This window comes from Patella vulgata, chromosome 5 (genome assembly GCF_932274485.2).
Source record: "Patella vulgata chromosome 5, xgPatVulg1.2, whole genome shotgun sequence".
NCBI lineage: Eukaryota > Metazoa > Mollusca > Gastropoda > Patellidae > Patella > Patella vulgata.
Window position 1 is genome coordinate 49,611,580 of NC_065883.2, and position 27,676 is coordinate 49,639,255.

Here is a 27,676-nt window from a genome sequence, read left to right on the forward strand (position 1 = left end):
AAATTATTTTTTCCCCAAAAAACACTCATGGAGCGTATACAGGACAAAAATGTAAGGGTTCTTTTAATCAACCGCTCGATGATTAGGAATTTCTGCATGGGTGATGTCAAAGGTCACACGCGAACATTGAGCGCTTGATGTACAAGTTGATAAACTTTATGAAGAGTTAGACGTACAGCACTTTCTGAGATAAAAATGACAGAAAAAGATGCGGGTAGTGGATAATCAGAGAATTTAATTAGGATTCGATATTTGTAATAAATAGTAAGCGATTAAAGACAACAGCCTCTTATGTATGCAATGAATTCTCCTCTGAATTTCAGTTTCTTAAGTGTTGGGATTTCGCCCGTATATTCCGGACATGTCCTACACTATTTTCCAAATGTCCGGCCCGGAATATGCCCAATCGGACATCAATTTATGATGAATAATATTCAGAATTTCAAAATTAATATAGTAAACTGAGTGTATAACTACCACTCATCCCGATAATTGTTGATAATAGGCTGGATTGATTAGGTAATTACGACACATGATCAGCGTATTTATCGTATTATACCGTCTATACACCTACGTTGTTTACCTGCTTAATCTGCCTTGCTTGACTGACTTATTACTTTGTCGGGAAATTCACCAATCTAATCTTGAACAGAAGTCATTGCTTCTCTTTTGTCGGACTTTTCATCAATCCAATAATGAGTATCAACCTTATCTACGTGATTACCTCGGTGGTTTCTCCATTGCCGGAAAGTTTAATCCATTGATATCAACCGACAGCCTGTAGAAACTAGTCCTTGATGTCACATATTATCCTAATAGTATATAACACCCCAAATCAATGGACAGTCATTATAAATTATCCTAATATTATCCTAATAGTATATAACACCCCAAATCAATGGACAGTCATTATAAATTTCAAAACCTCTGTCTTAAAATACCATTTTACGAAAATGATTTGACATCACCACAAATAATTCTTATTTCGAACGCCTTTCTTCATTTGCTGACGTATAAACGAAGACTCGTAATTTTGGGGGAATATTACTGGCGTGAATTTGATTGAAACAGGCGCGGATCGGCAAATTTCATTCTATTGTATTACGAAAACACGTAATTTTGTAGGAATATTACTGACATAAATTTGAATACCATACGGGAATTAAATATGAATAAGCGGTTGCCATGCAAGATACAAGCTAAATAAAAAGTGATTTTTCGTACAACCAGGGGCCATCATCCAGTATGTTACAGTCCGACATGCGACAATATCAAAAGGAACCAAGATCTTTGGGATATAAAAGTATATAATATAAAAGTTTCATCAAGTCGAATAAAAATTGTGACATTAAGAGGGACTACAAGATCAAACTGTGTTTTTTGTATATTCAGGGATCATAATTCAGGAAGCTACAATGTGATATGCGCAAATATCGAAAGGAACCGAGATCTTTGGGATATAAACATACATTTTAAGTTTCATCACAATCGGATAAAAATTGTGTTTCTAGAGTGTTCACAATCTTGGAATTACAAATTCCACAAAGTTACGGCCCGATATGCGCGAATATCGACAGGGACCGAGATCTTTGGGATCTAAACATAATTATTTTAAGTCTCATGGAATTACATACTTTTACACTATTTGCGTACGAGGAGCGGCCATTTTGTCCGGCAGTTTCGATCCGATTTTCACGAAATTCGAACTCTGCCATCATAAGAGTTTAAAAATCAAAAAAAAAATTGTGACCTCTTGAGGGGCTACAAGCTAAAAACGCGACTTTTTGTACAATCGTGGGCCATAATCCAGGAAGTTAAGATCCGATATGTGAGAATATCGAAAGGAACCATGTTCATTGGGTTATAAACGTACCTTTTAAGTTTCATCAAAATCGGATAAAAATTGTAACCTCCATGTGCAGTGTCCACAAGCTAAAAACATGATTTTTCGTAAGTTCAGGGGCCATAGTCATTAAAGTTACGGTCCGATACATACCAATATCGACAGAAGCCGAATTCTTAGGGACATAAACCTATATTTCAAGTTTCGTTGAAAATGGATAAAAATTGTGACATGTAGAGTGCCCATAAACAAATTATTGGCGGACGGGCGGACAATATACATCCACATGAGAATGTGGGCGTACAAAAATAGCGAGGTGTTCTTATTTTTATTACGGATGAATGAAGGTCACGGTGAACACTGAATAGGCGTTTTTCATGGAAATTGGGTCTGTTTTGCATAATTGTCGACTTTCATCTGCTCTAACTCGACTGTTTTTCAAAATTTTGAATTGAAATTTCTCATTTTTCATTGAAAAAAAAATGTTTAAATAATCAGGATTGACATTCTAGATCGAGAATTTGCGAAAATCCATTTTCTATGGGAGACGCCATCTTGGATTTGTAGACTGGATACCAAACCACACCAAGACTGAATATTTTGGCAAAGCGGTTTGAAGGGGAGCCGGAGTTGATATATTGACCCTTTGAATAACAATATTGGCGATTGGGTACCTGAGTAATCCGCTGATGTATCCCAATCAAAACTAAAGTTTTTGGTAACTTTCGACACAAATTTTCATACTCATGCAAGTTAGTTGACAACGATTTTATTTCTTATGTTGTTAGAACTGGTCAAGCTGCAAATAAATTGATTTTAATTTTTATCGCAAACCCTGCTCCAGCGGAGTTATCGCGATTTGAAGATAGGGTACATTTTAGGTATCTTCAGACACGTATCTTGTGTAGTCTCCTGACACCTATGGAAAATGAACTTGAACCGGGTGACCATGATAATGTGATAGGGTAAGACCCCGACTATCACGAACAACCAAAACCTAGTTCGGCAGGGTCATGCAACAGCCGTAGTAGTGCGACAAAAATAGCTAAAATTTGGCCTAAAAATGACAAAAATCAACCGAAAAACGTAATCGGCCTGTATCTCGGAAATGGTTGATTTCTGAAATTGGCGATTTTGGCTGGGGAGTAGGCTCGATGGGTCGACCAAACCTGAACTTAATCGGCCGATCCCCACCTTCGAACATCTGCCTGATATTGCATGGTTTTCTCGTGGAATGGCTCTTAAGATCTTGATACGAACAAGTAAATTTTTATGACTTGAACAGCTAAATCCACGATATTAAAAGTTTTGTATACTAAACGTTAGCATGGGGCAGAACTTTATAAAAACCAAACAAATTCTAATGGTTTTCTGATAATTACTTCATAAGTTGTTACTCTTAATCAGATTTTAGTGTATTATAAATGTTTCATTACCGAAAAAAGTAAAAATATTATGCGATAATTGTTGACTGCCCGGACGATTTAGCTGCTGTGGGCGTATGTTTCGTTGCCTGGCAACCTATCTTTATCTAAGAATAACCCCCACTTGAAGGATAATCGTAGTCTAAAAGGCGCCACCGAGTTAGCCTTTCCTTCTCATGTTCACATAGTTTCCGGTGTTTTTTATTCAAGAATTCTGCCTTGGGGGGTGGGGTAGGTTCAATTGACCAATCAAACGGTTTTCTTTGAAGGAGACAAAATATTGTGGTTTTATTTCTGGTCGTTTGTTCTGTGCGATTGAAATTTTGTTTATTAACTGGTACAGTGTATTTCATCTTAAAAACTCATTCCAAATGGGCGGAGATCAGAGGTTAGAGTTTTGCTCGGGGCAGTCTTTTGAAACAACTGATTGTATTAGATTAACCAAATAGCTAGAGACTCTGTTTCTACTAATGGGGAATCGAGTTAATTTTCATAGTTACGTATTTTGGGTTTAGTTTATAATTGGAAGTAATAGCCTCGTCCTGGCGTGATCCTGTTTCATTTAATAGTGTACAATCTTTATGCCGAGTTAAATGGGGTTCCAAATGGCATTCACCGGGTAGTGACCATCCTGATGGGGTCCAGTTGAATAGTATCTGGTCAGATGGAATCGGCTGATGATGGTGTCCAGTCAAATGGTATCCACTTCGTCAGACGGTTAGTTGGTAGTCAGTCAAATGATAACCAGTTGTTGGATGGTTTCAGTCGGATGTTGTCCAGTCAAATGGTATTCAGACCGATGATATTTTGTCGTCAGACGGTACGTTAGATTGTATCCAATGAGATGATATCTACTTGTCAGGTGGTTCTATTAGACCGAACATTTCTTGTTTCGAACCTGTCTTGTCTAGGGAGACGAAAAACCGAGGTCCCATGTATACATTAGAATGCACGTAAAAGATCCCTTGACAGTTGGAATTCGATATAAGGGTAGGCAATAGTGCCGCTGCCCGGGCAAAATTTCCCTCACAGCACACTGTATGGCGTATGCCCGTCTTCATTAGCCCAGCATAGGAGCAGAACAGTAGGACGTTAAACCCCATTTCATTTCATTTGTCTTATCTAGGTCTAAAATAGGGAATAAGATTATGGGCGTAGTTTTGTCCAATGAGGAGGTGTTGGTTATTAAAACATTTAAAGAGGTACGTAAGGGTTTGATTGCGTCTGGTGTCAGAATCATCGGTGGGTTGAGCGATGTCAGAGTTGGGTTTAGCGATGTCAGAGTTGTTGGCAGTGTATGAAAGAATCTTTGGTGTTTGAAAGAATAGCGTCTGGTGACCGAATCATCGATAGTTTTATTGTTGTCACCGTTGTTGGCAGTGGAGGAAGAATCATTGGTGGTAGCAAAGTTAACAATGTCAGAGTTGTTGATAGTTGTTGGCAGTGTTTGAAAGATTATCGTTGGTGTTTTGAAGGAGTGTCGGTGGAGATGGCAATCCCATGTTTAATCCAGATTTTGATTGGGGATCAGTACCAATTTTAGTCTGCAACGCTTTCCTAGGGAATTCCATTTAGATACTGCGGAGAAATGGAGAAGGGGACCTAGTAAGACAGAGATAATTAAACTTTGAACAGGAGTAGTTTATGAGGTCTATTCCAGTATATGAATAGTTCATTTTGAATCAAGTGCAGATGTAGTTATTTATTTATACAAGATATGCGTATTTGAGGTGTGTGTGTGTGTGTGGTCACTGAGATGTTATGTAGAAAATTTTGAGATTTATTAAGTTTAGCAGTTGTTACAAAGTTTAATTTGTTGTTCATGGAGTCGAATGTGGAGATGTCACGGGAGTATCAGCTCTTCAGGTGGATCACCCCTTCTGAATTACGGTGAAATCATTGATATTATTTCTGTACAGTAGAGTTCAAGCGAAGGTGGTGTCTTCTAATAATCATTCTTGTTTCTGATTGGTTGGATTGTCCTGTTTATAATGTGTGTATTTTTAGTCTGGGCAGATCTTTGATTCAGCCTGCTGTACAAAGGGGGCCTAATAAAATTGGGAGGTGTGTAGTGATTTCGTAACTTGACAGGTTTCTAACGTTGAGAGTAGGTTTGGCTCTCCCAAACTCAACCCCATTGATGGGTTGCCTAAACTGGGCTAACTATATGGATCGCCCAAACTCTTGTATAATCTTGGAGTGCACGTGCTGTTGGTCGATATATAAGAGGGTGGATTAGCTGAAGTGGGGTGTGTTTTATTGCAGATTAGAAATGGCCGCCTGTCTAGCAGACTAGATGATTTTATGGGTATCACGGTGGCTTATTTAGAAGACCAGGTGATTTTATATACCAGTATTTTATAGTCTTCTGATGGGTACATGTCGATCTCAATAGCCCTTATCTAACCTTCCTTCATTTGGGAAATCGCTTCAGTACCGAACACAAGTTGGCAACCTATTCGCCTAGCGGCAGATTCAACCAATCAAGCTGGCAACCATTTCGTTGGCAACCTATACAGAATAAACACCAGAATCGCCCAAACTCATTTATATTTATCAACCAATAAAATCCAACGATACTTGTATAAAATGAAAGTAGAATATATTATACCGTACACTACTACAATATTAAGCTATTCCTTTAGCTCAGAATTGAGGTGTAATTTCGGATTATCGTACAAAATTCTTAGCATCTTACTACATATGTTCTGAAAGGTAATAAAATAAGCCTTCCAAATATTATTCATAAAAGTTGCCACAATTGTATTAAAGGGATGCACTCTCATCCTAAACGCTGCCAATTTTTCAATATTTTAAAATGAAAGACCAGTAATATTCCCAGTCAAAACTTGGACCATCGTACAAAATTTTGAGCATCCAACTACATATATTCTGAAGGATAATTAAGTAAGCTTTCCAAATATTGTTAGTAAAAGTTGGCACAATCATATTAAAGAGGTGTGCTCTCACCCTAAACATAGTCAATTTTTAAGAATATTTTAAAAGGAAAGACCGTTAATATCCCGAGTCAAAATTCAGTCCATCTTACAAAAGTCTGATGATCGAAGTAAATATATTCTGAAAGGTAAATAAATAAGCTTTCCAAATATTATTAGTAAAAGTTGGCAAAATCATATTAAAGGGGAACGCTCTCAACCCAAACGCTGCCAATGTTTCAATATTCTATAGGGAAAGACAGTTAATATTCCGTGTCAAAATTCGGATCATCGTACATCCAACTATATATATTCTGAAAGGTAATTAAATAAGTTTTCCAAAAATTATTAGTAAAAGTTGGCACAATCATATTAAAGGGACGCGCTCTCAACCTGAACACAGCCAATTTTTAAGAATATTTTAAAGGGAAAGACTGTTAATATCCCGAGTCAAAATTTGGACTATCGTACAAAATTTGGATGATCCAATGAAATATATTCTGAAAGGTAATTAAATAAGCTTTCCAAATATTATTAGTAAAAGTTGGCACAATTATATTAAAGGGGTGCGCTCTCAACCTGAACACTTGCCAATATTTCAAAATTCGGGCACGCTCTCAAACTGATCATGGCCAATTTTTCAATATTCTAAATGTAAAGATAGACCTGTATTTTTTTCGAACTTCAAATTCGGATCATCGTACAAAATTCTGAGCATTCAACTATATATATTCTAAAAGGTAATGAAGTAAGCTTTCCAAATATTATTAGTAAAAGTTGGCACAATCATATTAAAGGGGTGCACTCTCAACCCGAACACTGCCAATGTTTCAATATTCTAAAGGGAAAGACAGTTAATATTCTGTGTCCAAATTTGGATCATCGTACAAAATTCTGAGCATCCACCTATTCTAAAATGTAATTAAACAGGCTTTCTAAATATTATTAGTAAAAGTTGGCACAATCATATTAAAAAGGTGTGGTCTCATCCTAAACATAACCAATTTTTAAGAATATTTTAAAGGGAAAGGCTGTTAATATCCCAAGCAAAAATTCTGACCATTGTACAAAATTTTGACTATCCAACTAAATATATTCTGAAAGGTAATTAAATAAACTTTCCAAAAATTATTAGTAAAAGTTGGCACAATCATATACTGAGCGCCATGGAAAACGCATCACTTAGTTTATTGGATAACAAATTGATCCTGTAAACATATCTTATTTATTTTGCTTCTTATTGTGAACAATATTCAAATGGGAACACATCAATAACAACACATTTGTACACTTCTGGATGTTTAATCTGTAATCAACGGTACAAAGTCAGAGGGGTCAAAACCAAAAGTACGACACAGATGTCAGTAGCGCGTGTGTCCTCCAAGGGCCCTTACGCACGCTGTGCAGCGACGTCGCATGGAATTTACCAATGTTTGAAAGAAGGCTTGGGGCAAATTGTTCCATTCTTGGACAAGAGCAGCTTCTAAAGCAGCAATGGTGTGCATCTGTGGTCTCCGATACAGACAGCGTCCAATCTCATCCCAGACATGTTCTATCGGTGCCATGTCCGGAGACATGGCTGGCCAGTCCAAGACATTGATGTTGTTAGCAGCCAGGTAGTCTATACTAAAGTGGGCGGTATGCGGACGTGCATTATCCTGTTGGAAGTGCTGAAGTTGTGGGTGCGCTCAAAACATCGAACAATACAAAACTGCGGAAATGCACTGCTGTTTTTATTAGAGGTAACTAGTGTATGTTAATAACAGGCCAATTGCCTAAACATGAACATGAACATTTCATATAGGCAAAGAGATACACTGTCAAAAGTGAAAATGGACGTTTTTGATTTTTGTCTTAATAATGAGTAATTGCTCCACCAATCCTCAGACATTCAGCAATTTGTCGTGGCATGCTCCTAATCAACCATCCAATCACGATTTGTGGCAATCTGACCTACTCCTCTTGCAGTGCCATGGCCTATTCTTGCAGTGTCCGTTGACGTCGACGAACACGTCTCCCGATAATGTCCCAGACATGCTCTATAGGGGAAAGGTCAGAACTCATGGCTGGCCAAGGCATATGGACAATATGGTGACACTTGAGGTAGTCATTCACTCACGAAACGAGCGCGGTGGGCACGGGCGTTATCATCTTGAAAGATGAAACGTCGACCTGCACGTTGAGCAAAGGTCAGAACTATCCGTGCCAGGATGTGGTCACGACAGTACACACCAGTGACCCTTCCTTGAACAATATGCAAGTCGTTCTGCCAGACATGGTGATTCCTCCCAACACCATAACAGTCTCACACCCGAATCTGTCATGCTGTCTGACGTTAACGTTGGCGTGAAGCTCATTTACACGCCTCCAAACGCGAGCACGCCTATCAGTGAAATCCAGAGTAAATCTGGACTCATCTGAGAAAATTACATGCGCCCATCGACGATTACCCCAATTTCTACGCTGCCTACACCATTGATGCCTGTTTGCCATGTGCTGGCGAGTTAATGGAGGCACAACATGCGGTCATCGCGCATGCAAATGGGCTGCATGTAGCCGATTTCTGATTGTTTGAGTTGTAACTCGAATTCCTGTAACTTGGTACAAGTTTACAGAAAGCTGATTGGCCGTTTGTCCTCCATTTTGCAGGACCTGTGTACGAATGTATCGATCCTGGGCTTGTGTAACACATTAAGCATGTTGGCTACTGCTCGCTGTGTAGAACCCATTTGGAGCATGCCAATAGCACGTAGACGTTCATCATGTTGAAGACGTCTCATTTCAAATTAAACGTAACACAGTAAAGCAAAGATACGCTAAACAGTAAATCTTATGCAAGAACTGATAGGAAAGCAAACATGGATAGTATAAACCAGCACACGGCAGTTTTCATCAACCCTTCCTTGAAGTGTCAAATTTGACAATGAACCCCTACCATGTGTATGGCGCTATTGCGTGTCGCACGAGCAGCTCAGTGGTTCTGTTGGGGCGATAAGTTCTTCATCTGTGAACATACTCAAAGCATGTCAAGTGTCCATAACTATTTATGGAACGCCATTACTGCCTTATGTGGCTATATTTTAGATGATTATGTAGTTTTGTCATTACATGAGGTGAGTCTATCGTTAAATGCGGTGATTTTGACAATATATGCAGTGGTTCTGTCATTACATTTAGTGGTTCTGTTATTATAGGCGGTGATTTTGTCATAACATGCGGTGATGTCGACCTTACATGAGGTGGTTATTTCATTACGTCATTTGCACATTTTATTACGTGATATGGCTATGTCATTACATGATATGGCTATGTCATTAGGTGATGTGGCTATGTCATTACGTAATGTGGCTATGTCATTACGGGATGTGGTTATGTCATTACGTGATGTGGTTATGTCATTACGCTATGTGGCTATATCATTATATGATGTGGTTATGTCTAGGGTTGTGACGATAACCGTATGTATGATATACCGCGATATAAAAATTTGCCGGTATTTGTATCGTCAAAATATTGAAATATCGGTATACTGTGATACAACAAATGATGATCAAAAGATACAACGACATCGGCGGCAAATACCCTAGTTTTTCGCGAAATTGCCATAGAAAAAAAATAATAATTAAATCGCAGGTAGTAATAAATTTACCAATGGCAATATTGTCAATTATATCGCCGTTATATACCTGCGTAATCAAAAATAAATATCAGCTGAGTGATGATGTCAGCCACACGGTCTAGATAAATTAGCCAGTCGTAAATTGAACAACACATTCTAACGACATTACGGACTGGATATTCTCGTACAATTTAAGTCGTAAAACAAAGTAGTGCCCGGTCCGTGCTTTAAACCTCATCAATTATTAGCGAGTTCAATTATAGTATGCTTATTTTAAATTAGTAAAGTCAGTAAACACAGTTCTGTTTGAGAGCCAAATAATATTGATATTGACCTAGTAATGATAACACGAATTCTATGTGATGAGTGAGATGACGGCATAACAGCTTTTTTGCGTGTGACTACAAAATCAATCTCGGTAATGACATTATTGGAAACTCCCGTCTTATCGACCAATCAAATAGTTAAGTGCTTTGTGACTGACCTATTTATAGCTTGGAGTTATACCTCGAAAACTTGATCTCGTTTCCGATGTAGGGTATCGGAAACTACTGAGGTTTGCCGAATGCCTCGAAGTCGAAGTTTTATTTTATCTTTTTAACTGTCATAATAAATTACTACATTTTAAAACCAAAAAGTTATAGTTCAATAAAAATATTGCACTTATAATTTATAAACATTCCCTAATTTAGTGACCTGATAATTTTAATAAATTTAATCGGTCACGTGACACGGACGTAACAGAGCAAGGTTGCTAAGTGATAGAATAACATTGCAGACAAAAAATTTTAAATATTTGTGGCATATGTGCCTAAATAATTAAAAACATGTATGTGTAAACTACTGTAAACATGGCCCATACATATTAAGATGAAAATACATCTATTAAAATCATTCTGTTATTAGATTTAAAATATTAATAATGTTATCTTAAATTAAACGGTTGAAAACTATTATTTTGTTGGGTTTTTTATTTCTTAATTTGGTAAAGATATTGTATCGCGATATTTTCCCTTCTGTATCACGATACAAACCGACTCTGTATCGTCACAACCCTAGTTATGTCATTACGTGATGTGGCTAAGCCGTTATGTGATGTGGTTATGGCATTACGTGATGTGCATTCTTGATTACGTGCGGTGAATTATCATTATAACTACTATTTACATTGTTAGTAGCCTACTGATAGCGTGTGACGTAGGACAAGTGTGAAGTCATTAAGAGCAGGTTATCAAGTCTAAAGGGGGATAACTCACAATCCCTAAGCAAACATGGCGTGGATTCGGAAAGTTTTAGAGGATTGCAGTTTACCAAACCTATTGATTAATTTTGAATATAATAGAATCGACAATGTTGTGATCTTACCGGGAAAAGTTGTGCTTCTGATATCCGATATTTAAGACAATATAAACAAATTACCATTGGTACATGAATTGTGTTCCATAATGTGTTTCAGCGCCATTTGTGTGTAATAAGTTACTCGAAGAACGAGACTAGAATATTCCTCTAGTCATGTCAAACGGATACGCCATATTCTTATCTGGAGAGCATGCACAATAAATACTATCGCCGAACATAACTGATTTGAAATTAGAGAAAAACGGAAACGATTGAATGTAAATGAGTTTATATACATTCATATTACATTATTATATTCGTTGCAACCCATTTGTGTCAATTTCTAGGTTATTAAGATACCTTACAACATCCATATGCAAGTCGATGCCGTGATTTTCTGACAGTCTATTTACAGGGTACTGAGAAAATAATCCACGTTCAAAATCTGGTGCTACATTTAAATTAATTGGGTTTAATTGAGGTCGGGGATTATCATTTACATCAATGTCGACTTGCCCTTCTACCCCATAGTGCGAATTATCTTCTGACATTGGCACTGGTGGTACAGATAAATTAAATGATCCAGCCAGGAAAAGACGAAGTGGTGATGTACCAACTGTCCTCAGTCTATGGCGTGCCCAGGCATTTTTCCCGATTTCCAGTTTACTATTTATTCACAACAAATGAATAGCATACAGATGAACTTCATTTAGAGAATCCAAGATTCCGCGCTCTTCCCAAAAATAAAACAGTTCATGGTAAAAAGCCAGTACGCCTTTGAAAACGTCTCTCCACAAACGCTCAATTCGCTGATTGTGCGTACTCTTACCAGTGATCATTGAAGAAGGTTCTAGTAATTGCAACATGCTTTCTGCAACTTTAAAGATTTCCATACCCTGATCGGAATGAACTCTTAAAGGTGTCCCATATTTTCCTATCGCTTCCTTAAAAGAACGAAATATGGTGTCAGCTTTATCGTCACCAATACAATTGAGGAACACCACAAACCGACTGAATCCATCTATCCCCCTATGGACCTATCTCTTCTAAACTTCGGCTACCCTCACATTTCCGACCTCGGCGCATCCAAAAATTGTCTCCAAATTAAAATCGAACACCTAGTTCCATCTCTATTTTTTTGTTTTACTTTATGTAAAAACATTCTGGCATGCGATTCGTGTGCCAATTTTAAAATTTTCGTTTTGTCTTAATTATTGGATATAAGAAGCCCATCTTTTCACTGTAAGATAACAACATCACTGTTGATTTAAAGTGACCAATGAGTCGTGTTTGCAATGTTGAAGACTGTGGATGATATTGAGTTAGAGACTTGCCTCTTTTAACCTTTCTGAAATTAATATTGGTTGTCTATCCGCTGTATTGAAAGGAAGAATACTATTGATTTTCAATGATTTTCGAAAATAACTATCAGTGTTATTTACCTCTCTCACAATTGTAGCACCATTGAGGTTTAAATTATATGACCTTTTTGAAAACTGCTGGTAGATATCATCTTCAATAGAAGGCTTCATCTCGCTTTGACTCTGTACATCTTATCAAGGCCTTCACGTAATTGTAATATTCTTCGAAAGGCGGGGGACTATTAAAATGGGTTCGTCCGTCCGTCTGTCTGTCCGTCACACTTTTTGGGAAAAAATAACTCTCTCTCTAATTGAGCCAGAATGTTCAAACTTGGTGTAGGTGTTTATTAGGTCAATACCTTGATGGAGTTCGAAGATGAGCATTTTCCGCTTAGGGTAAGCGGAGATAGCAATTTGATTGGTTGATGCCTTGGGACATGATAACTTTAGTTCTAATTAAGTGAAAGTGATGAAACTTGGTGTATAGTTTCATTACATCAATACCTTGACTAAGTTCGATATTGAGCATTTTCTGCTCAGGGTAAGCAGAGCGATAAGCAATTTGAATGTTGAGACTTTCGAACACAATAACTCTCCTTGTAATTGAGGTAGAATGTTCAAACTTGATGTAGGCATTCATTAGGCGAATCCCTTGATGGAGTTCGATTATGAACATTGTCTGCTTACGGTAGGCAGAGATAAGCAATCTGATTGGTTGATGCTTTAGGGCACGATAACTTTGGTTATAATGAAGTGAGAGCAATGAAACTCTGAATATAGATTCATTATATCATTACCTTGACTAAGTTCAATTGTGCGAACTTTCTGCCTGGGCTAAGGAGCGATAAGCAATTTGAATATTGGTCAAGACTTTGGAACATAAAAACTCTTCTTTTAATTGAGGTAGAATGTTTAAACCCGATTTAGATGTTCATTACGTGAATGTCTTGACTGATTTCAATGATTAACATTTCAAGCTAAAGCTAAGCAGAGCTAATCAATTTCATTGGTCGATACTTTGGGACAAGATAATCTTGATTCTTTCTGATAGAGAGTGATGAAACTTAGTGTGTAGTTTGATTCCTCGATACTTTTGAAAAAAATAAATGTGTGATTAATTAATATGTGTCATCTTATTATTTTGGGATTTCGGCTTGTTACTAATTTCGATTGATCAAGGACCCATCCTCGGTATCCCCAGTGGTCCCATTCTGTGGTACTCCACTATATCCTGGGGTAATCTATCTATGGGGTATTCACATATTCAAATTATCTGCCCGTGATCGTAGCTTGAGTCTGCGAAGCAATCAAAAACTTTAGAAATGGGTCACTGTCCAGGGTAACTTAATTAATAAAAGTAGACTATATTTTCAATTTATGTTATTTGTCCAAGGCTCAGATTAGCTATATAAATCACATGATTTCATTGCAGTCACGGTCTTCCAGCAAATTTCTTATAGTGTGCCAGCTTGATTTCTGCTTATCGTGTGGTGAATATCCTAGTGCTGGCTTATAGTGTGTCAGCTTGATCTTGGCCAACAATATTCGTCTTGTTCGCTCGATTATTAGAAAGTTTGCAAGAAATATAATATAAAAGAAGTGACATGCAGGAAATATGTCATTTTTATGTCAGTTTTTATGTATTTAACGATTTATTTTATTTGTCGATAAAATTAGCACAAACAACAAGGGCAGACAATTAGTGGACTGGAACGGAATGAAACCACTGGGGATGAAATGAAATGAAATGAAATGGTGTTCAACGTCCTATTGTTCTGCTCCGACTGGGCTAATGAAGATGGGCATACGCCATACAGTGTGCGACATGTATGAGGACAATTTTGCCTGGGCAGCAGCACTATGGCCTACTCTTATATTGAATTCCAACTGCCAAGGGATCTTCTACGTGCATGCCAATGTATACACAGGATCTTGGTTTTTCATCCCATCTGAATGACTAGACAGCTGTCCTTGTCAGGCCCTCCGTCCTGCACCACTGGCAGGGGGAAATCACATCGGAAAATCCAGATGAAATTTCTCGGCCAATGCACTGGGGATACTGAGGATGGTTAGGACCCAGCTCTAGAGCTCTCAGATTTCTTGTGCTTTCCAACTGAAATTTCCAGCTGTAATAATTGAGTTGCAAAGTTCAAGGTTTGTTCAATGTCAAGGTTGCTGGAACTTTTTTACTTAAACCCCAGCTTTACCACTATGATTATCCAAACCTTTCTAATTTACTTTTAACTTTTATGTTCTTCTATTATGCTAGTAAGGTTGCTTTTCTTTGGTTTCCCCTGAATTTGTCAACTAAAAAAAATCTTTCAACACCTGTAAACAAATCTGTTCGGTTACAGGTTAGTATCACATGTCTGTGGTAAAGGGAGATAACATACCTTAAAGTTTGGGAATTTCAGACTAATCTAGTAATGGCTAGATTTTGTAAATCTTGCAGCTGTTGTTTCAGGAACATGGGTAGATATGCTTTAATGCTGGCACTATCTCCCTTCTTTTTTTCCAGTTACTCCTCTTGATGTCGTGAAAATACGTCTTCAAGCTCAGAGTAAGCCCTTCACTAAAGGAATGTGCTTTCTTTATTGCAATGGACTTATGGATCATATCTGTACATGCCTAAATGGTCAGAATGCACAGTCTCAAACTTGGTATAAAAAACCAGGACACTTTACTGGAACTCTGGTAAGAATGTTTAAACAATATTTATTGATTGTCAGTTCCAGCAGTATTATTTGGTCTTTTGTAGTTATAATTAAGCTGATTTTAAATTTTTATGCATATTTATGAGAAGTTTTTCTTTGATCAATGTCTGCCTCTGTTTTACCAAAGTTATACTCAGATGCAAACATGTAGGTGAAACACTGTATTTTGGTATTTATTTAATTACCACAAAACAGATGTTACTGGTAATACCTTTTGATTAAACACAGAAAAAAAAAACAAGGGAAAATTGGAATTCCTTTAGTAAATACAAGGAAATATTAATTATAATTACCCTCTAACCTCCACTTCCTGTTGATAGCCTACTCATGACTAGTTGCGTCAAACAAAAATTGGCTAATCTGTTAGCTATAGTGTTACATATATCTCATTGAAAATGGTAGAAAATAAAAAAAAAAACTGCTAATCAATAGTTCCAAATGGCTAAAACTGCTATTCAACTAAAACAAAGTAATTTGCACCCTGTATTTTGAAGATCATTGTAAATTACAGTTTGCTATAAGGAAATTTTTCCCTGGAGTGCAGCATCATGTGCATCGTCTGCTCTTTAATCAAATTCAGTCATGGTTTCTTTTGCGTGCATTCGAATGAGTACCCAGCACCACAAGGGTTTTTTTTGTCTCCCGCCTTTCGAAGAAAGCAGGGGACTATTAAAATGCATTCGTCCGTCCGTCTGTCTGTCCATCTGTTCGTCTGTCTGTCCGTCACACTTTTTGGGACACAATAACTCTCTTTCTAATTGAGCTAGAATGTTCAAACTAGGTGTAGGTGTTTATTAGGTCAATGCGCATTTTCTGCTTAGGGTAAGCAGAGATAAGCAGTTTGATTGGTTGATGCTTTGGGACACGATAACTTTAGTTCTAATTAAGTGAGAATTTTGTATAGTTTTATTACATCAATACCTTGACTAAGTTCGATAATGAGCATTTTCTGCTCAGGGTAAGCAGAGCGATAAGCAATTTGATTGGTCGAGACTTTGGAACACAATAACTCTCATTCTAATTGAGCTAGAATGTTCACACTTGGCGTAGGTGTTTATTAGGCGAATGCCTTGATGGAGTTTGGAGTTAGAAGATGAGAATTTTCTGCTTAGGGTAAGCAGAGATGATTATTTTGATTGGTTGATGCTTTGGGACACGATAACTTTAGTTCTAATTAAGTGAGAGTGATGACACTTGGTGTATGGTTTTATCACAACAATACCTTGACTAAGTTCCATAATAAGCACTTTCTGCTTAGGGTAAGCAGAGCTATAAGCTATTTGATTGATCAAGATTTTGGAACACAATAACTCTCATTCTAGTTGAGGTAGAATGTTCAAACTTAGCGTAGGTGTTCATTAGGTGAATGCCTTGATGGAGTTCGATGATAAACATCGTCTGCTTACGGTAAGCAGAGATAAGCAATCTGATTAATTGATGCTTTGGGGCCAATAACTTTGGTTTTAATTAAATGAGACTGATGAAGCTCTGAATATAGATTCATTATATCATTACCATGACTAAGTTTGATGATGAGAATTTTCTGCTTAGGTTAAGGATCGATAAGCAATTTGATTGGTCAAGACTTTGGAACATATGAACAACTCTGCTTTTAATTGAGGTAGAATGTTTAAACTTGATGTCGATGTTCATTAGGTGAATGTCTTGACTGAGTTCAATGATCAACATTTCGAGCTTTAAAAGCTAAACAGAGGTAAGCAATTTCATGGGTCAATGCTTTGGAACAAGATAACTTTGGTTCTATCTAATAGAGAGTGATGAAACTTTGTGTATAGTTGCTAATCAGTTTGATTGCTTGATACTTTTGAAAAAAAAAAATGTGTGATTAATTAATATGTGTCATCTATTTTTGGATTTTGGCAGGGGACATCAGCACCACTGTTGGCTTGTTCCATTGCCAGTCCCTCTGTCTTGCACCACTGGCAAAGGGGGAACCAGGCTACACCTAGATCATACCAGGTACCTACTATTTGTGCACCAGAGCAACACTCACAGAGCCAGAGTCCCTTTGTACAATATAGATACTGTAACCTTTAATTTCAGGATGCATTTGTGAAGATATCAAGAACAGAAGGAATATCCTCATTATGGAGTGGATTACCTCCAACGCTGTAAGTTAGAGAGCACATAAAACAATCAAATACTGTATAATCTTTACAACAATTCCACATCAATCTGATTAAAATTATTTGATATATTGCTGTGTCAGATGTTCTGTCGATATATATTGCTGTGTCACACGCTCTAAAACACTTAATCCGATCAATAATTTTTAGATTACAACCTTATATTTGATATACACTAATGTTTATTATTACCTAAGCAAACAATTCATAAGGCAGAAGCATTATTACAAGCAAAACTTTCTTGTCTTGAATTGTTATAGATTTCAAGCTTTTCATGTGGACGTATATTGTCGTCACCCCTGTCCGTCCATCCACAATTTGTTTGTGGACAGTCTACAGGCCACAATTTTTATCCGATTTTGACGAAACTTGAAATATAGCAATATAGGTCTATCTCCCAAAGATCTTGGTTCCTATCGATATTGGCATTTATCGGACAATAACTTCATGGATTATGGCTCCTGATTTTATGAAAAATCACGATTTTAGCTTGTGGACACTCTAGTCTCTAGAGGTCACAATTTTGATCGGATTTTGATGAAACTTGAAATGCATGTTTATAACTTGACGATCTTGGTTCCTTTCCATATTCACGCATATCGGATCGTAACTTCCTGAATTATGGCCCCTGATTGTACGAAAAGTCAAATTTTTTCTTGTGGTACCTGTATAGGTCACAATTTTTATCCGATTTAAAAAAAAAACATTTTAGTATATGGCGTTACACCCTAATCATCCAAAACTGCCGGACAAAATGGCCTCCCCTTGTACTCAAATAGTGTAAAATATGGTATATCAAGGTTGTGGACCCTCTAGAAGTAATAATTTTCATCCGATTTTGATGAAACTTTGAATGCATGGTTATATCTTAAAGATCTTGGTTCTTGTCGATATTCGCACATATCAGATCGTAACTTCCTGAATTATGGCCCTTGATTGTAGAAAAATTACGTATTGAGCTTGTGGTCCATATAGAGGTCACAATTTTTATCCGATTTAAAAATAAAAACGTGTAAATATATCACAGTTATACACTAATGATGGTTGAGTTTGAATTTGTATGCAGATAGTGTAAAAATATGGTATATCAATGTTGTGGGCCCTCTAGAGGGCACAGTTTTTATACGCCCACATTGAAATGTGGTCGTATATTGTCGTCGCCCCCGTCCGTCCGTCCGTCCGTCCGGCATCCACAATTGCTTGTGGACGCTCTAGAGGCTAAAGTTAATATCCGATTGACTTTAAATTTATATACAGTGTTTAAGGCCATGAGACGAAGAAGCCTATTGATTTTCAGCGATTTATGATAATTACTGCCAGAGTTATGGCCCTTGATCACTTCAAAAAATCTTGTGGACGCTCTAGAGGCCAAAGTTAATATCTGATTGACTTTAAATTTATACACAGTGTTTAAGGGCATAAGACGAAGAAGCCTATTGATTTTCAATGAAACTTTATGACTTGAACAGCTAAATCCATGATGTTAAAAGTTTCGTAAACGTTAGCATGGGGCAGAACTTTATAAAAACCAAACAAATTCTAATGGTTTTCTGATAATTACTTAATGAGTTGTTACTCTTAATCAGATTTTAATGTATTATAAATGTTCCATTACCGATAAAAGTAAAAATATGCGACAACTCTTGTTGACTCCCCGGACGATATAGCTGCTGTGGGCGTATGTTTCGTTGCCTGGCAACCTATCTTTATCCAATTTGGATGAAACTTTAAATATATGTTTTTATCATAAAAATCTTGGTTCCTTGCGATAATCACACATATCCGAACATAACTTCCTGGATTATGGCCCCTGATTGGTGAAAAATCACAATTTTTTTTCCGATCTTAAAAACCATTTAGATATATCACCATTCCACCATAATGAAGGTTGAATTGGAATTTCGGGAAAATCGAATGAAACTGACCGACAAAATTGCCGTTCTTTGTATGCACAATTTTATCCGATTTTGATAAAACTTAAAACATATCTTTATATTCCAAAAATCTGAGTCCCTTTTTGATATTTGCGCATTTCAGACCATAACTTTCTGGATTATGGCCACTGATTGTTAAAAAAATCGTTTTTGTTTTTAGCTTGTTTTGTATCCATCTCTTACAAAATGTGGGTGTATCCTGCCTGGCAGTTGCTGGTTATTTAGATCACACTTCAATTAACATTTGACTCTATTAAATACTTATTTCCAACCTATCGTATAAAATACGCAAAATAAACTTAATATAGAATAAATCAAGCTGCTTTGGAATTCAACCCATTAAGTTTGTTTTTGAAATCTTGTGTCGTTTTCGATAATTGGCAAAGTCGTTTGTATGGGAGGTCTATATTTGCGACTTTGAATGATTATGAATGGATTTAAATTACAGAACACTGCAAGAGTTTCAGACTCGAATCGCCGAACACGGTGGAAAAACACCGAGTTTGCTAGCTTGCCAAATCACAGTGTTTCGCACAGCGTGGAATCCATTAATCATTGGCTACTATCAAATTCAAATTTGAAATTATATGCAATGAGCTTTTACACATTACTTCATTACTCGCAGGTTCAGTAAATCAAAATTAACCATCCATAAAGCAAAGTGCCATACATCATAAATCACTCTGTGATGCACAAAACAGTGAGTCACGTGGTCAAGAACACACAGGACTATAATCTTATGCTCTTGACCATTGCCGGTATATGATAATAATGTATTGTGACGTATGGCACATTAACACTTGTACAAGAAGGTCTACACACAAGTTACATGATTGATACTGCAGAATAAATGTGCATAGTTATTTTAAGATTAATATGAGTACAAATTATCGGCAAATATTCTTTGAATCTAATTACTCAACTATTTCTCAACTACCAAGTTGACAAAGGCTTTTGACAAATCTGCAGGAAGCCATTTCACTCTATAAGGTTGACCAATTAACAATCTGATTAAAATACAGATCTATATTTCGTTTTGTTTTTTTATACTTTCGATGGCCTACACTACATGAAGATCTGACAAGTTGTAGTGATAGGTCACGTCAGAGGTCATACGAGCGGCTTTTGACCCTATGACGCCAGACATTTGATAAACCAATCAGCATTGATGTTTCTAGTGGATTACCCACAGTTCCATGTACCACACACCAAAAGCTCCTCTTAACAGACCTTTTCATTGGCTAATCCCTCACATTATCCAGAATGCGGGTTATATAACAACTCTTCCAGATCCTAGTGTAGTAAAGAGAAGTAAAACGAAATTTTGAACTATAATAAAAAACAAAAGAAAATAGGATCTGTGTTTTAATCAGATTGCTGTCTATACAATATGAATCTTAAGCAAGCTATTCTCTATAAAAACATAGTCTGCCTCCCTAAGAAAACATCTTTTTTCATAGTAATAAAGAGTAAATAAAATTTAACACAAACTTTATTATTTCATAATTTAGTAAAAATTGTAGGACTGCATCACGTTGCACAGTTCTTTATTAAACATACATTATGCAAGTCTGAAATATTTTCTGAATTATTAATTAGACATTATTTAACTTATCAAGACAATAATCAACTCTTGATGGCATCAGATTTCTCTGATATTAAATAGATTAGAAAGGTTCAGCCATATTTTGATTTAATTTAGAAATAGAGGAGCGAGACTTAGCTTCGAACAACCAGTACGGTGGTTGAAATTATTGCACACGTCTTGACAAACCTTCAAAAGCTAATATCTTCGCTCGCAATAGATTAATTTGAATGAAATTTTCAAATTATTCATTTTACATTATCTATTTTCGAACTATTGTAGCAAGAATGGCTAGCTCTTTATCTAAATCTTACATAATGTATCTTTAATTGAAATTAGATAAATTAAATACAATGGGCTTTAACATCATACTACATTACACTCTTCATTTAAACAAACAATTTGCATCAAACATTTCCATGCATCAAAAATCATAGGGGACCGGTATGTCACATGTCATATCAATGAAGAGTAAATATAATTAAACACAAACTTTATAATTTCATAATTTATTAAATATTCTAGGACTGGATCACGTTGCACGAACATAAATAACATATATAGTCTCCCTCTCTAAGAAAATATAATTTTCCATAGTAATAAAGAGTAAAATAATGAAACACAGACTGTTATTATTTTTTAATTTAGTAAAACTCGTAGGGCTGGATGACGTTGCTTAATTGATAAAAATGAATAAATTAAATACGATGGACTTTAATGTATTACTAAATTACACTCTTCATTTAAACAAACAATTCGCATCAAACATTTGCATGCATCATAAATCACTGGGGACTGGTATGCCTCGAGATCCTACCAAATCTATAATGGCCAATGGATTAATGGAATCACATTTTGGGACTATATTCTTGTGCTATAGTTCTTTGCAAATATATTTTCTAAAGGTTTAACCATTATATTGTATTTGAGTTGACTTTAGAATTAAATAAGTCATGTTTAAGGCAATGAAAATTTTCAAGGTCATCGAGGCATGCAAGAATTACCCCATCGGGTGTAATATATATTCTATATTAGGGAACTTATTTGATATGTATTCATTCATCAAGCGGACAAGTTTTATACATGTGGTGCATTACTCCATGGATATAAACAGATAAAGATTTTGGAAAAACAGAACAGGTAGTTTATGTGTTAATGTAGATCTATTACTGATTATGAAATGTTAAAATATTAATAAGTTGTCCCCTTTATGTAGGAAAGTAGAATTTAATAATAAGAATAATAATAATGATATTTGTATCGCGCAACTATTTAATCCACTAGGGAATGCACTAGGCGCTAGAAAATGTTCTCACTTTGGAGTGTTAATGATAGTGACTAAACAACCAAGTTTTCACTTTGGATTTAAAAACCGACGCAGATTCACATTGTCGGATATTTTCTGGAAGTGTATTCCAAACAATTGATACGCTGTCTGTATCGAAAATTTCTGGATCCAAAAGATTTCAAATTATAGGCAGGTACATCCAATAACAGTTTCCCTTCTGATCTTAATGATCGTTTAGGTTGATACAGTGATACTAGATTTTGGAGGTAACCTGGCGCGGATTTGTTTATCGATTGATAGGTTAACGATAAGATTTTAAAGTTAAACCTTTCTCCAACACGGAGCCAATGTAATTTGTTCAAGACTGGGGTGATGTGTGATCTTGATTTATTTTTTGTGACAATGTAAGCAGCGCGTTTTTGTAATCTTTGGAGTTTTGAAATCTGTTTGTTCGTAATACCAGTTAGTACCGAATTACAATAGTCTATTCTGGACAGGACGAAGTATTGAGCTAATGTTGCAGCAGCGTCTTCTGTTAATAGATGATGAATGGAGCCTATCCTTCGAAGATGGAAATGACATATTTTACAGATGTTGTTCACATGGTTTTAAAAAATGGGACGAGAATCGACAAGAATTCCAAGATTTCTTACAGCTCTAGACACAGGAATTCCGGTGTTTCAAATGTTGATCGATCGAATGTCACATTTTTTAAGTCTGTTAGCAGGAGCCAAGAGAAGGAACTCAGTTTTTTCATCGTTGAGTTTAAGCATATTGGATGAAATCAATTTTTTGACATCATCGAGACGCCCTTCCAGATTCTTGATGACAACATTTTGATGGATCGGAAGTGGCTTGAAGCTATCAAGAAGCTGAGAATCATCAGCATAAAAATGATACAGCAGATTGTGATCCTGAATAAGTTTACCTAACATCTTTGTATACATTGTGAAGATTATCGGGTCCAAAATGGATCCTTGGGGAACACCACATAAGAGTTGTTGATGACTTGATGAGGAGTTGTTAACTTCAACATACTGAAATCATCCCGTGAGATAGGATGAAAACCATTTTAGAATGGATCCAGTTACTCCATAATCTGCTGACAGTCGATCCAGTAGGTTGCCGTGGTCAATAGTATCGAAAGCTGCTGATAAATACAAAAGGACCAACAGTCCGATCTTTCCCTCATCAACAGATGATTTTATGGCATCCAGAACACATAGCAGAGCTGTTTCAGTGCTGTGGCTGGAGCGATAAGCATGCTGGAACTCCTCGAGGAGTTGAAACTTTTCTAAATGACTAAGAAGTTGCTGCTTAACAACCAACCTTCTCCAGAACTTTGGACAGAAAGGTCAGATTTGATACTGGTCGATAATTTTTCATTAATTGTGGGTCAAGTGTCGACTTTTGTGGTTTGACAAATGCAGTTTTAAAATATTCCGGTACTATAAACTCGTGTTTATGATGTTAGTAATATTTAATGGGCAACATTGCATCCAGAATTTTAAGCAGAAAATGTGTCGGTATGGCATTCAAAGAGCAAGATGTTGTTTGGATTGACAGAAAATCTTCCTTATCTCCTTAGATGAAACTGGATTAAAGGAATCAAATTGAATTGAGGGAACTACAGACCTTCTGTCATCACACCCCTGTGTGTTAATAGAGCCAAGGTCATGACGAATCTTATCAATTTTATCAATGAAATAATCACAGAAATTTTGAGCAACAATACTATCATCTCCCTCTGGAAGGACGACACTCTTTTCTTTTCCCAGTTAATAGTTTAGCGTTGAAAACAATAATTTCGGGTTTCTTGAGCATGATGATCTTTCCTTGTTGAAATACTGTGATTTGGAATTTTTAACACATTTCATAAAACCTTTTCGACACTCTGTGTAAATTTGTTTATCTACCACTAACCCTGATTTACGCCACTACCTTTCAGCTGCCCGGCGTATTCGCTTAGCATCCTTTACAGAAGCATCATACCATAGTGTTTTCTTTAAATGGTTAATGGTTTTGGTTTGGATGGGTGCATGTTTGTCAAGGAGGTTAAAGTAGCTAAGTCTCTAACTCAATATCATCAAAAATCTTCAACATTGAAAACACGAATTATTTGTCAATTCAAATCAACATTGGTCTTGTGATCTTACAAGGAAAAGATGGGCTTCTGATATCCAATATTCAAGACATATTCCACAAGTCATGTCAAATGGCGACGCTATATTCTTATCTGGAGAGCATGCGCAATAAATACCATCGGTGTAGACTGGAAAAACCAGACGCTAAAGATTGCCATTCACATGAGACTTCTGGCATATTTTGCAGAACATAACTGATTAGAAATTACAGTAAAAATAGAAACGATTGAATGTTAATCAGTTTATATACATTCATATTACATTATTATATGCGTTGCGACCCATTTTTGTCAATTTCTAGGTCCCAAATATTAGCGATTTAGCTGCTATAAGTAATGAGTAAAGCTACCGTGTAGTCAACATCATTAGAATATTATGTGAATAGATTGCTGCTCAGAAGTTCGATATTAAATTCGGCAATATTGATGGATTTGAAGTTCCTATAGCGTATTTTCCTGCTGTTACGTGAAGTGTTTGAGAAATTGACATTAAAGGATACAACAACATCAGCATTATGAATAAGTTCATGATTACGGCAAGCAACCCAGTCCAAGGTGTGTCCTGATCGATGTGTCAGCTGAGTAATGGTCTGTACCAGGTCGTAAATATCCAAAAGCTCACAGAGACGTTTTGTAAATTTGTTATTAAGAGAATCAAAATGCACGTTAAAATCTCCAGCAATTAGGATGTTATCATTTCAATCAAGATCTTCACAGAGATTATTGGAAGTCATTTACGAAATTTGAATCTGTAGACTTGTTTTTTCTTCTTGAAGGGGCTGGTCTGTAGACACAGATAATCCTTAGGGTTTTTGATGCAGATGTTATGGTAAGTGATGGGTTAGATGAGTACGTTTTCGTTATTTACAAATGCCGTAAATAAAAAGACCTATCAGAAAATAGAAAAAAGTGAAATGCTTTGAGAAAAGAATGCACTACCAAAAATCTTAATAAAATGTTAGCTATTTATTGGTGTGCATAATCTCCAGCACAAAAATCTTGGGCCATCGACATATGTGAACACTTTGTTATACTTCGAGAAATAACAACATTCCTGCTACCCTATAAAAGTCCGGGAAGGGGTGTTCGCAATGAAAGGCTCACAAATTCCAGTCCTTCATGTTTAAGGGGAACTTTCGCTCCTGCTCCTCTCGGCTTTCCTTCGAAGGAGTCATTAAAGACTCCTGCAAATTAGCTAAATCATTCTCCTAAATATTGAGATTAATAAACTAATTTCAGTTTTTGTTTACTTTTAAACTGCATATATTCAAGGTATCGGGAGCCATAAAAAGCTCCTGATACCTTGAATATATGCACAATTTTATAAACATGAAGGACTGAAATTCCTTGCGGGAAAGCATGGCGTAAGACAGTGTTTTCCTAGGGAAAGACAGTGTTGCCAAGCGAATCTTAACAGAAAATCGTGAGGGAATTGAGCGGGGAATTAGAGCAAAAAATCACCATAAAATTCTAGCGATTTTTTAGTCTTCACACAATTCTGGTCCAAAACATTTGAGACGAACTGTAAGTGTATATAGTAAACACTGGCTTTAAGTAGACATAATTTTGTTTGGTCATCTTCTGTGCTCTTTAACAAAAAAAAAGGAAATACTATTTTCTAGGTCATTGGTCATTTCAATTTTAAGATGAGATGAACTAAATTAGTTCATTATTTAAAAAGAACCCTATTGTTTAATGATTGTTATTCTTAATTAGTTTTTAGTGTCTTGTATAAATGCTTCTATTACTGACAAAAGAAACAATGTGTGAAAACCCTTGTGGACTATTCAAACGACACAGCTGCTGTGGAAATATCATTTGTTGCCTGGCATCCTATCTTTTGCTTTAGATTGTTGCAACACTGCTTCCAATTCTGGTACTCATTCGCTCTTGATTTGGTATGTTGTCAGTTTATTGTTCCGCCGACCATAGAACTGTTTTTTGTCACAGGGGACTATTAAAATGGGTTCGTCCCTCTGTCAGGATAAGCAGAGCGATAAGCAATTTGATTGGCCGAGACTTTGGAACACAGTAACTCTCATTCTAATTGAGGTAGAATGTTCAAACTTGGTGTAGGCGTTCATTTAATGTGAATGCCTTGATGGAGTTCGATGATAAACATTGTCTGCTTACGGTAAGCAGAGATAAGCAATCGGATTGGTTGATGCATTGGGGTTTTGGTTTCAATTAAGTGAGAGTGATGAAACTCCGAGTATAGATTCATTATATCATTACCTTGACTAAGTTTGATGATGAGAATTTTCTACTTAGGCTAAGGAGTGATAAGCAATTTGATTGGTCAAGACTTTGGAACATAACAACTCTGCTTTTAATTGAGGTAGAATGTGTAAACTTGATACACTAACAGTATATATGGAATAACAATTAGGTAGATAAATAATGAATAGAATAAAAATAAATAAAGAAAGAAAAAATAAACTAGAACCGCGAAGCAGTAATGACAGGTTTCACAGGTGCCAATTTACCCTTGATCTTATGTCTCTACCGGTGCCACGTTATCCTTGAACTTATGTCACTTCCGGTATCAATGAAACTGTTAAACAGATTTCCACATAAGCATTGCACAAATAGATGCAGAATCAACCAAATCTAGCAATATCAGTTGCATCTATACATTTGTTACCATGTGTTACATATGTCAAAAGAGTGATTCTGATTAATTTGGTACTAATTACCGATAAGTTTGTTAACTTTCTAATGGGAAATTAGAATGGGAAAAAAATCTGTAAAAGTCATCCTAACAAAATTGGTTATTTCGCGACAAGGGAAGATGCTAGAAGCTATTTTTGGACATCTATATGATTGTATTGATACAATCTATATGTCCATTGGAATCAAATATCATAATGTTAAACGAATAATAAATGTAACTCACTTCAAAAAAATATTTGTTTTGGAAGCTAAAAATACAGTTTTTGTCCAAATGACATTACTTCCGGTGATAATGAAAATGTTAAATTAGTTCTATGAAATCATAAATGGCATAAGGCATCACATGGTGAAAATTGTATGAAAATCGAATGATAATTTACACTTTCATAGATCAAAAACCTTGAAAAGTGACCTGATGAAAATCGTCTATTTCTCTGCAACCGTACAAGTTAGAAACGCTTTTATGGTATCTGTATGATCGTATGGGTTCATTCTATTTGTTGATTGGAATCAAATATAATAATTTTAAAAACATTACAGATTAGACTCATTTGAATAAAATATCTGTTTTGAAGGCTAAAAATAGATTTTTTGACCAAATGACGTCATTTCCGGTGACAGTAAAAATGTTAAATTGACTTGACCAAGTCCAAATTGGCATAAGGCATCAA

At 36.2% G+C, this 27,676-nt stretch overlaps 1 protein-coding gene across 4 annotated transcripts in view; it reads left to right on the forward strand.

Moving 5' to 3' along the window:
• LOC126821186 (probable mitochondrial glutathione transporter SLC25A40) overlaps positions 1-27,676 on the forward strand; it is an 80,347-nt gene that overhangs the window by 4,714 nt on the left and 47,957 nt on the right. For all 4 annotated transcript variants that reach the window (XM_050549592.1, XM_050549593.1, XM_050549594.2 and 1 more), the window contains exons 2-3: positions 15,040-15,215; positions 17,300-17,367. In XM_050549592.1, coding sequence (XP_050405549.1) covers positions 15,040-15,215; positions 17,300-17,367 — 244 coding nt within the window. The remainder of the gene's footprint in view (positions 1-15,039; positions 15,216-17,299; positions 17,368-27,676) is intronic.